An 11,517-nucleotide genomic window follows, 5' to 3' on the forward strand; every position below is an offset into this window, starting at 1 on the left:
ATTAATAAATTATTTCTTATATATTTAAAATTATATACTTAAATCTCTCTACGATCGGTCTATTTTTATTTATTATTATTTAAATATTTTAATTATTTATTTTTTATTTAAAAAATATTTAAATTTTTATTAATTTTTATCTATAATATCTCATTTAATTAATTTTTAATAATTTTTATTTTTCAATTTTCAATCATTAAAATATTTTAATACTTATAATTTAACGTTAAGAACATACTTATAATTTTAACCAGTGATATTATGTAATTTTTAAATAGATTATAAACTTTTATAAAAAATATTTTAAAAAAATTATACTTTTATAAAACGTTTAACAATTCACTAATCTTGAATTAATGTTTATAATAAAAAAATTAATAATTTTAAATAAATTAAATATAAAATCATTTAAAAATTTAATTTTAAAAATATAAAAATTAAGATATAGTTTATATAATATAAAATTATTACTTATATTAAAAAATTTAATTATTTATGAGAGTATTTTAAATATTTAAAATATTTATTTTTTTAGGTAATTAATTAATAAAATTATAAATAAAAATTTTTTTAATTTAAATAAAATGATTATATAAAAATTTAAATATTTAATTTTAAAAATATAAAAATTAATACATTAATTACCTTCAAATTTAAGAATTAAAATATAATTTAAATTTTTTTTTCTAAATTCAAGAGGGATTACCGGATTTTTTTTTTTTTTTTCTCAAGACTACGGGATTCGATCTTGCATTAAAAGATTAGATAGAGATAGAGATGCCCGCAGGCCATCCCAACGCAGGCGTCCTTTTCTGCATTAAAAGAATTTTTTTTTTGTCAGAGACATTAAAAGAAATTAGATATAGATAAAAAAAAAAAAAAAAAAAGAAACGGCTAAAGGTAGAACAGCCTTCAGAGAATCTCTACACAATTAGGTTAAGAGAAAATGACTAAATGTGTATTTATTGAAAATTTTAATTTATTTTATTTTCATTTTTTTTTTGTTTAAATAAGTTTAAAAATTTTAACTTATAAGCTTAATTGGGTTTGGAAAATTTTAAGATAATTTATTTTACCTTTTTAATGTAAATAAAAAAAAATTAACAAAGCTCAATTTCATGATTTTTGGATTAAATTTTTTCGTATCTTTATTTAGCCTAAAAAACAATAAGCTTAAATTCATTTTTTATATTTGAATTGAAAATTTTAAATTAATTTGGATAAAAAGTAATAGAATGCACCTAAATTAAACTTTTCTAATAAAAAAAACGTCAAATTATGCATTAACCAAAGATAGAATCCATAGTTGTATGTCTTGAGTGCATTAGGCCATAAGATCCTGACCCATAATTGTTGGATCAGGCTTGGATTTGGGTCGGCCCAAATAAAAATCCAACAGACCAGGAAAAGCAACACGACTACCACGTGAAAAAAAAGCCGCGTCAGCTCATCAACCGTAGACCGTTTCTCTTCAAACGCCCAGGCGGCAGCAAACAAAACATTCACACAGCAAAACAACACAACGCGCAGCGATTTTTCAATTTTTTTTTGAATTTGTTTTTTTTTAGAAAAAGACGTTAATTTATTAATTTGTTGGACATATTCCATTGGGCTAACGGCGACAGGTGTCTTGCTGGGATTCTCATTCTCTGCTTCCAAATCTTTGCTTCTTCATTGGATCCTTCGTCTTGCTCCTGACCTCTTTTTCTCCACGACTGGAAAACGACATGAGTCAAATTCTTTACCTACACCACTTCAAACTCCTTTGTTTCTTTCTGCCCATTTACATACTCGTCTCTGTTTATGTGGTTGGTGACGTGATTCTAAATTCTTGATCTTGATAGTGATTTTAATCCTATCTGTTGCTGCTTGTCTTGTCTCTCTTCCTCTTTCGCTCTGCAATCAAAATCCCTAGCTTCCTTTCTTTCCTCCGTTGGGTTTTCACAATGGGACTAAACGATCCATTGCCGTTGATTCTGAAGATCTAAATTTCTTGATTTGGATTTTTTTCTTCTGTAATTTGGTTTCTGCAATTTTTTGCTAGATTTTCATACTCAGACACTTAACATCAAGGATTTTTGGACTTCTTATTGAGTTTCAATTAAAGTCTAGCTATTGGGTTTTTTTCTTTTTCTGTTACTGGTGTCAATTTCAATGATTACTGGACTTCAGAGTTTAATTTTGCATTAAAGCAGTCCAAATTTTGCATGAGAGGAAGTGCTTGGAGTTGGAGCTTTTAGAATTAAATTTCGTCAAGAGTTGAGGAGATTTGATTAATTGAATGAAGTGAGATACAGAAGGAAAAGAAATGGCAAGGCATAGAGGAGACAAGGAAGATGGAGTAGATAGGCACATGAGTTTGCTAAAACTGGTGCAAATTTTATCTTTCTTGGTTGTTTTTGTGGCGGGTATAATTATGGGCTTGGCAACAAGTTCTCACATAAATCAGTACTTCGCTTCACAAGCTCGGTTATTCTTCACTAACAACATAGAAGCAACAAAAATCCCAGATAATAATTGCACAGTTTTGAGACCTTGCAAGACGGTTGATTGTTGGAGTATAGAAACTTTTCTTCATCCCAAGAACTTGACTCATAGTATGGCTGATGAGCAGCTTTTTTGGAGGGCTTCTTTGATGCCAACCAAGGAAGAATATCCCTTTGATAGATTGCCTAAAGTGGCTTTCATGTTTTTGACTAGAGGGCCTTTGCCTATGTTGCCATTGTGGGAGAGGTTCTTTAGAGGTCATGAGAAATATTTCTCTATCTATATCCATACGCCTTCTAACTATGTGCTCAATGTTTCATTGGATTCTCCATTCTACGGAAGGCAGATACCAAGCCAGGTACAGTATTTGGTTTCTGATTATTCTTGTTGATACTCTGATGCTTTTGAGTTATAATCATTTTGAGGAATGGCATGTTTTGGTTGTTACGACTGATTTGATTGTTCTTTTTGGTTTGTTTTCACTAAGTTAAATGGGGTTTCACTCTAATGTTACTAGGCTAGCAAAAAACATCAACAAGCTTAGAACGTTTTATTTATTTTTGCTAGAAGTTGGTAAAGTTGTTCGGAAGTAAACTGGAAAGTAGAAGTTTGCTTTAATGAAAATGAATTATGGATATGCTTTTGTTTAGGAGATTGTCTTTTGAAGTTTAGCTAAGTTAGTCCAATTCACTGCCAGGAAAAGCCTCTTGGAATTTTAAGACAGTATGCAATTGCTAAATGGAGGAAGAGATCCATTGACATCATGAGTAAAAGCTAACATTTCTTGCACATATTTGACGCCCTGGAAATATTAAACTAGTTGCCTTCCCTGTTCATTAAGATCAAGTATCTATATTTGTTTATGCTTATGCCAAGAATAGCTCCAGTCTAATCTATTGAGGTCTTTGAATTTTAACTGCAAGGCTGAAGGTTCATGCCTGGGCAGCCATCTATGCAATAATGCCAAAGAGTGGGATTGTCTCTCGTGTTTTCCCTTCTAGATTGGTGCACCCTGCTTTGGACGAACCGTTCTGTTAACCTGAACTAGTATGAGGCTGAGGCTTAGTTGAGTTGAATAGAATGGTGTGTTTAAAATTTTAGGGCTTCTTTGATGATTTGTTTCTGGTGAGAGCTTTAATAGCTATATAGTGTAATGTGGGGAAGAAATGCCATATAATACGAGACAGGAAAATTGGTTATCATATCTATTGGTTGAAATTGGGTAAAAATTTTGTTTTACATTGGTTGCTGGTAATATTTTTCAGACGAATTTCTTCAGTGACAGAGTAGAAATGGTTGGACTTGTTGCATATTTTCTTTCTGCTGTGTGCAAAAGATCATTGCTTTCTTTTATAGGCTAGAGCTCTCTGTCTTCTGACTTTTTCTTGACACTTTAGTACTGTTGATTGCATTTTGTATTTCCTAATGAACCCCTTTCTCATTTTCCATCTCCAGGATGTTGAATGGGGAAGTGTTTCACTGGTTGATGCTGAGAAGCGCCTTCTAGCCAATGCCCTGCTGGATTTCTCAAATGAGCGGTTTGTTCTTCTCTCTGAGAGCTGCATCCCAGTATACAATTTCCCAACTGTCTACAAGTATCTCATTCATTCTGAACATAGCTTTGTTGATTCATATGATGAGCCCACTCGTTATGGTCGTGGACGTTACAACCGTAAAATGCTTCCTGATATTAAGCTCTTTCAATGGAGGAAGGGGTCTCAATGGTTTGAGGTCCAACGGGCTTTGGCTGTTCATATAGTTTCAGACACCAAATACTATTCTATCTTCAAGAAATACTGTAAGCCTGCTTGCTATCCAGATGAGCATTACATTCCAACTTATCTGAACATGTTTCAAGGGCCGTTTAACGCGAATCGCACTGTTACTTGGGTTGATTGGTCGCTAGGAGGCCCGCATCCAGCAACATACATGGGAATTAATGTTACAGAAAGTTTTATACAGTCTATTCGAAGTAATGGAACAGAATGTTCATACAATTCAGAGATGACTTCTGTTTGTTACCTCTTTGCGCGAAAGTTTCATCCAAGTGCACTGGAGCCCTTGCTTAATCTCACCTCAACAGTAATGGAATTTTGATCTTTCATTTTTCTTTCCTGACAGAGATATGACATATAGTGCTTCTAGACATTCTCAGGCGGCTCGCATAAAAATTTTGTTTAGGCACAATTGTATAGTTTTTTTTTTTTCTTTTGATAGGCCATTGGGGTTCTTAACCTTCAAGAATTGCTATTTGTTGATCCAAGTTTGACAGTTTGGCTAGCTTTTCTAGGAGAGCCCACAACAGATGATTCCTTGGATCATTTTGGTTGATGATTAAATGATTGAGGGGTTATACATCTTTGTTTGGCATGAGAAAAGTTCTGCAGATGCAATATTTCTCACTGCTTGATGTGAGTTTACTATTCCAGGACTGTTCTCAAATTCAATTTTGTAAAAAATGAGAATATTATAGCAAACCTCAAAGGAGATTTTAGTGATTTAGATGTACTCTCGAGGAAACTTGAGTAATTACTTGAGATTTACTTTTTTCGCTTTTGTAAAATTTAATTTTTTAGATATTTTATTAACAAAATTGTCAGTTGCGTTGAATATTTATATTATCTTTCTAATATAAGTAAAACAAATTAAACTTAGAGTTTTTTAATAAAAGAATAAAAAGTTCTTTTACAATAATAAAATTTAATTTAATAATGTAAAAATATTCATGATTTTTTTTATTTTGTTTTTTATTTATTGAAATAGAGATATGAATGAAAACTTGAAATCTATCATATTTATTCATATTTATTCAGATGCACTCACTAACATATTAAACCTATGAATCCGACCTTCTTTATTCTTTTGATGAGCAGTATACATGCTATATATAATTATCCCAAAACTTGTAGAATTTATTTTTAATTTTATTAGATGCAGGGTAATTTTATAAATGGATTGGTATCCTTGTCTTTCTTCTAAGATCACTTTGGCTCACAATCAAGGCCTTGTATTTCTGTTGTAGGCCAATCTTCACATGCTGGCTGGCTTCAGATAGTGATGACTTGGGGTTTAAATTACTAGAACCTAAAGCAAAGATACCACATCAATTACTTGCAGGTAATGCTACTTGATTATGGTTAGAACATAGAGCTTGCAGGCACGAGGATCCACATCTGCTGTTAATTTTTCTTCAAAGGTGGCTGGAAGCGTACGGTGCTGATACGGCATGAGAAACACATACATATAAGAGCTTATATCATTATGGGTCCATATAAATTGGGTGTAAGTGAGAATTATCAGAAAAGAAGAGAAGGTGAAACGGCCTACCTCCCATACATCTCTAACTTCAGCTCGATCAGTTGGCTCGATACCAATGTCGTCCCAATGGGCAGTCATTGGAGATTTCCATGGCTTTCTGTTTACAAATAGAACTACTACTCTATCCCCAGATAGAGGTCCAGCCCAGATCTGAATTCAAATTTTAGAAAATCAAAATAAAACCTTCTTCTCTTCTCCACTATAAGAATTCTAATTAAATATTGAACGAATATAATATATGGGTTTGGTTCATCGATCTCACATCACGTTGTCCTTCCATTCTAACCTTTCGAGCTTGAACACCCAAAGAATCTAATCCAAATTCAAAACCAACAGATTATTATTATAAACCTGATAAAATATTATTGAACCCATTGAAAAAGATATATCCAAAATTTTAATTCACATAATCAACAGTAGACATAGTACCTTGATTAATAGCTATCACCTCCTCGTTGCTGATAATTTGCATAGTCTCGTTGCTCAACGATCGTACATCGCATCCTAAAAGGAGGGGTGCCTGCAATGTTAAGCATATTATTTTTTTTTTTTTAAAAAAAATTAACTTAAAAAATTCTAGACCAAGACAATAATTAATATATTAATTCACCTTAGATATAGCCCATATGCTAAAGTGCACCACGTATTCATTATACTTCATTCCTCCATTTCCCACTTCTAGCATATCTGGGTCTGGGAGAGACCATGTTGGTCAAGAAAAATATCACTTACTGGAAAAATACGTGTAAAATCTCTTGTATTTATATTACGGGTTCATGTAGACTCGTTTAGATAAGAATCGCCCTATTTACGAAAAATATTACACTGATTAGGGGATTGATTGAAGCCTCAACTAACCATTCCAACCACCAGGTTTAGCATAAGCAGCATACACTTCATTCATGTCAGCTACCTTGAGCATACTGCAATGCCACCGTACAATAATTAATAATTACAAATCCAATAATTAAACATCTTTGCTATAAATAAATACAAAGACCAGACCTCTCCCATGAGTCAGAAATGTCATCAGTAGTTCTCCAGCTATTCCCAACATCTGCTCCCCAAAGTGCTGGACGCATATCCCCCCTAATTAATACACAAATCATCCATATTTTAATATCATTCAACTGATTTCCTTCTGAAGACTTCGAAGTATGAAGCCCTAATAAAACCATGTAGTTACACTACTGTACATGTAGACTCAGGGATGCATTACCATTCACACATGGAGAAAAAGATGGGGCGCCCCGTCTTCTTAAGTGCAGCAGACATTGCTTTGTATCTGTAAAGAAAATCAAAATGAAATTAATCAATGACTTTTCTTCTCTCAAGATGGAATCATGCATGATCAGAGAAAAATACATATGACGAAGAGATCTAACCTTATGGTTGGTTTCACATCATTGTTATAACAATTATCATACTTCAAGTAGTCAACTCCCTGTTTTTAACTCGATACAACAAACAGATTAGCATATATACAACTCCAGTTTAAGCTATATCTTCAGCAACAGAACTGTTTTTCAGTAAAAATTATTTCTTACAACCGTTTGTACATGGTGGGACCTATATGGGACTCATCATGATCAATGGCTACATCATTGTACGTACAATTACGGTTGTATTATAAAATTTCTGGTTTTCCACGTACCCATGAAGCAAATGTATTGGCATCTTGCTCTTCATGTCCGAGAGAGCCTGCCACTTTTCCAGTACATGTTCTGAGCCTGCAAATAAAGCAGATCATTGAAAAAGAAAAACTAAACAACTTTAACAAGACAAACAAAAGAAAAAGTAAAAAAGACTACCCTGCATCAGCATAGATCCCTAGCTTGAGGCCCTTGCCATGAACATAATCTGCAAGAGCTTTAATCCCAGAAGGAAATGTAGTCTTGTTGGCTACAAGATTTCCCTAATGAAAAGAGCACAAGTTGTATATATTTCTTATCTGAATTTCGAAAGAATGAACAAAGAACATAATTAAGCCAGAAAGCAAACCTGTTGGTCTCTTTTAGATTCACCCCAGCAATCATCTAAAAGGTTCAAAGATTATTGTTGCATGATTTCATGAATTCTAATAGTTCAAATTCATTTAGCAAAATTAAGCAATTACCTATGTTGACATAGACGTATCCAAGTCGTGCTAGCCCAGTTGAGACTAAAGCATCAGCTGTTGAAGGAGCCAAAACTGATGTTTAAACTGTTGTACTGCAAAAGGAAGAAATTGATCTCTTAAATTTTTACCTGTTTCTTTAACAATCGTCTTATTTATCTGGCAATGGAAGTGATTCCAACTGTTCCACCTGCCGGCCGGCGAGTAAAAAAAGATCAACTGGCTTGTTTATGTGAATGAAAAGAGAAGTAAATTAGTTAACTATTACCCCATAGGTGGAGTGAGGCCAAGGCCATTATCAAGCAGCAGTTTCCTGCTGGATGCCACGATGCAAGAAGAGCACAGCAGAAATGCGCAGAAGAAAAGATATGGAGAGTGGCGTCTGCCCATGATGCGTGTAGCTGCTCCACTGAATCGCATCAGCAGAAGATTAAGATATACGTGAAGTTATGTGCTTTCACATGCGAGGAATATTAATTCTTGCTTATTTAGTGCTGAATTTTCTTAATAACTGATGCGTCATTACCACGTTGTATGAGCTTTTGGATATGATTATAAACAAATCGAATGTGAGCAATACAAGTTTATTAAATTGAAATCAACAGTTGCCACTGGGACATAAGTCGACCTTATTGTGGTCTCGACCTACCATTGGCGTGGACGGCAGCCTAATTCCACTTACATTCCTCCATTCTCTTCCCCTGCTTTTTTTTTTTACCTTTGCGGCTTGGGCTTTTTTGGTTGGAATTTGTTATAAGTCTCTGTTAGATAGTGATACTTTTTAACAATTGCTCGTAACCAATTCAGTACATACGACATACTGCTTTGTCATCATGTTCTTATTTTCCTCCATAACTCTTCCTTTCCTTTCCATCAATTTTTCGCCCAAAAGCTATTCTATAGGTGATGTTGTATTATTGATTCACATTATTATCAAAAAAAACAAAAAAAATCAAATGTATACTCAACACCATTTATAAAAGATAATTAATAAAAAATAAAAAAAAGTAAAAAAATAAAATTTACTTTATTTAAATCACACTTAATACAGATTCAAGATCTTAACAATAAATAATAATATAAATTTATAGTAATATAATTTTCTTTTTCCTATCACATTATCAGTTCATGCTGTTTAAAAAAATCTAAACTTAATCATTGACTGATAATCTTAAGAACTCTGTCTAAGATCCGGTAGACAAATAACAAATAAAAATAAATATATCTTCATGGTTATCAATAAGCACAATTTATTAATAAAATCCAGAATATTAAGATCCAAATAATACATTTTAAAAAAAAAAAAAAACAGTCTGAAACACATCCATCAACAATAATACTCAATTTTTTTTTTCTATATTATATATCTAACAAGATTTCTATCACATATCTTTTTAAAATTGAGCTAACACTGTCAGAAAAGTCAAGTGCTTAAATGAAATGATAATATAAATATAACTCAATATAAATTTTATATTTGATTTATAAATTTTATATTATCATTTGATTGCCTAATATTAAATTTGAGTCATACCTGACTCACCTCAAAAGTGTCTATATTTCATATAAAGGGTACATTACTCCTTTTTACATCCGATGTGAAATTTAACCCATCCTCGACATATTTATAAGAGATTAATTGGATGGATCGACTCTAATATTAAATTAAATTTGGACCAAAACTAATTCCTTCTAAAAATCAGTTCAAGACAAGGGAGATGAATACCTATACATTGCACATTCCACAACTGATATGGATTCAACACCAAAGTCTCAATAAAACTATTTAAAATATATTATTTTTCTAATAAAAAAATCATTTTAAAAAATTTCTTACTTCTCAGAAAAAGAGAAAGTTATTTTTTATATTTTATTGCCCTTATTTGATATTGCATCAATAAAATTTAATTTATTTTTGTTCATAAAAAATTATTTATTTGTAATTAATTTAAATGTAATAAAATTTAATTGAAATCTTTTATATTAGATAAATTAATAATAAAATTTAAATTAATTTAATTTATTCATATTTTTATTATTTTTAAACTAAACATAAATATTTATTTTTATAAATTACAATCATTTTTATTCATTAAAAAATATTATTAATATTTTTATAACATATAAAATCTGAATTTTACATAATTTTTTACTATAAAAAAGTAAACAATATATTTTTTTAATTAATAAAATAATATAATAAATTTTTAATATTAATTATAAATGTATAAAGTATATATTAATAGTCACTATTAAATTAAATATTTTTTATAAAGAGCAATCATTAATTAAAAATAAAAAATAAATTTCAAATTAAAAAAATAAAGAATGAAAAAATAAAAATAATTTTTAAAAATCAATTAAGTAATTTTGATATAAAATTTTTAAAATTTTAGAAGATTTACTTTTAATTCAAAATCCATTCTCATAAGAATTCAAGAGTATTAAGATCAAAATATAAATTTATTAATAAATTTTAAAAATAATAAAAAATAAATTATCTAATTAAAAATATTTTTCATAAAAAATATTTTACAAATATAAATTATTTTCAATAAACTCTACATCACCAATGCATTTATTCTTGAAAAATTAATATAAAAAAATATCTTATCTCATAATAATATTTCTATTAAAATATTTATCTATTTTTAAGTGGATAGGATTTAAACTAAAACAATCGATTGAAGTGAATTAATTTAAAATTTTGATTTGATTTTTTATTCATTTAGATTTGATTCAATTTTTAATTTTAAAAATTCAGTTATTTCAATTCGGTTCGATTTTAATCAGTAAAAAAATCAAACCGAACTGATTAGTGATAATAATATATTATTTTTAATAATATAAAGAGATTAAATTAAAATATTTTAATTAAATTTTAAAATATTAAAAATAAAATAAATGGTGAAAAATTAAAATTTATTAAAAATTTAAACCGATTAAATTGAATCAAATCAGTTTAATTCAATTTGATTTCTAATTAAAATCAATTCAGTTCGATTTTTATAAATACTAAAATTTTAATTTTTAATTATTTAGTTCGATTTTAAACCAAACCGATTGAATATTCACATCTATCTTAACCCAAATACTTAACACCCTATCCCTCCTTAGAACTTCAATTAACAAAAATAATAATAATAAATAATAATCTGTGCATGAATATTTTCAAGTTAAAACAATGCTTTATAAATACTAAAAATAAATTATTTCAGTACCTACATCTTAACATATTAAGAAATATATTAAACTCTTCCGAGTTCTAAAAATTTACAAAATTCGTTTAAAATATCCCCAATATATCAAAATTATCCATACTAAATTCTATAATTTTTAAGTATTCTAAGTGAAAAAAGTTAATTAAACTTGCCTATTTAACTCAGAAAGCTGCTGCTCCTCCAGCCTCCTGCCTCTCCCTTCTTTTCTTTTCCTTCTCTTTCCTTTCCTTCTCCATTCTTCTTTCTTTTCCTTTTTCCCCCGAATTCAGTCTTTTGTCTCTTACTTCAACCGCCTCACAAGCTCTCTCGATTTTTCCTTTTTCCACATTTTTAGTTTAATTACCATTTAGTCCTCTAAATTTTTCAGAACTTTTA

At 30.0% G+C, this 11,517-nt stretch overlaps 2 protein-coding genes across 2 annotated transcripts; one reads left to right on the plus strand and one right to left on the minus strand.

The window, feature by feature from the left end:
• The first annotated feature begins 1,736 nt into the window (after positions 1-1,736).
• Positions 1,737-4,989, plus strand: LOC110624915 (glycosyltransferase BC10). The gene is made up of 2 exons (XM_021770361.2): positions 1,737-2,845; positions 3,943-4,989. The coding sequence occupies exons 1-2, from the start codon at positions 2,309-2,311 to the stop codon at positions 4,582-4,584; spliced, it is 1,179 nt and encodes a 392-aa protein (XP_021626053.1). The 5' UTR covers positions 1,737-2,308; the 3' UTR covers positions 4,585-4,989.
• A 359-nt stretch (positions 4,990-5,348) lies between these two features.
• Positions 5,349-8,544, minus strand: LOC110624914 (alpha-galactosidase 1). Its single transcript, XM_021770360.2, has 15 exons — positions 8,190-8,544; positions 8,053-8,111; positions 7,922-7,978; positions 7,807-7,841; positions 7,617-7,720; positions 7,460-7,535; positions 7,191-7,249; positions 7,025-7,090; positions 6,811-6,894; positions 6,664-6,728; positions 6,416-6,498; positions 6,235-6,325; positions 6,068-6,117; positions 5,815-5,955; positions 5,349-5,703 (listed from the first exon to the last, which is right to left on the minus strand). The coding sequence occupies exons 1-15, from the start codon at positions 8,339-8,341 to the stop codon at positions 5,611-5,613; spliced, it is 1,215 nt and encodes a 404-aa protein (XP_021626052.1). The 5' UTR covers positions 8,342-8,544; the 3' UTR covers positions 5,349-5,610.
• Positions 8,545-11,517: the final 2,973 nt, after the last annotated feature.

This window comes from Manihot esculenta, chromosome 10, assembly GCF_001659605.2.
Source record: "Manihot esculenta cultivar AM560-2 chromosome 10, M.esculenta_v8, whole genome shotgun sequence".
NCBI lineage: Eukaryota > Viridiplantae > Streptophyta > Magnoliopsida > Malpighiales > Euphorbiaceae > Manihot > Manihot esculenta.

Excerpts from the sequence above, each read along its gene's own strand:
- LOC110624914 (XM_021770360.2), bottom strand. The coding sequence starts at position 8,341 with ATGCGATTCAGTGGAGCAGCTACACGCATCATGGGCAGACGCCACTCT. Across the intron at positions 5,956-6,067 it reads GAATGGAAGGACAACGTGAT|ATCTGGGCTGGACCTCTATC; the intron begins GTGAGATCGATG and ends ATTTGAATTCAG. Across the intron at positions 5,704-5,814 it reads AAGTTAGAGATGTATGGGAG|CACCGTACGCTTCCAGCCAC; the intron begins GTAGGCCGTTTC and ends ATGCCGTATCAG.
- LOC110624915 (XM_021770361.2), top strand. The coding sequence starts at position 2,309 with ATGGCAAGGCATAGAGGAGACAAGGAAGATGGAGTAGATAGGCACATG. Across the intron at positions 2,846-3,942 it reads GAAGGCAGATACCAAGCCAG|GATGTTGAATGGGGAAGTGT; the intron begins GTACAGTATTTG and ends TTCCATCTCCAG.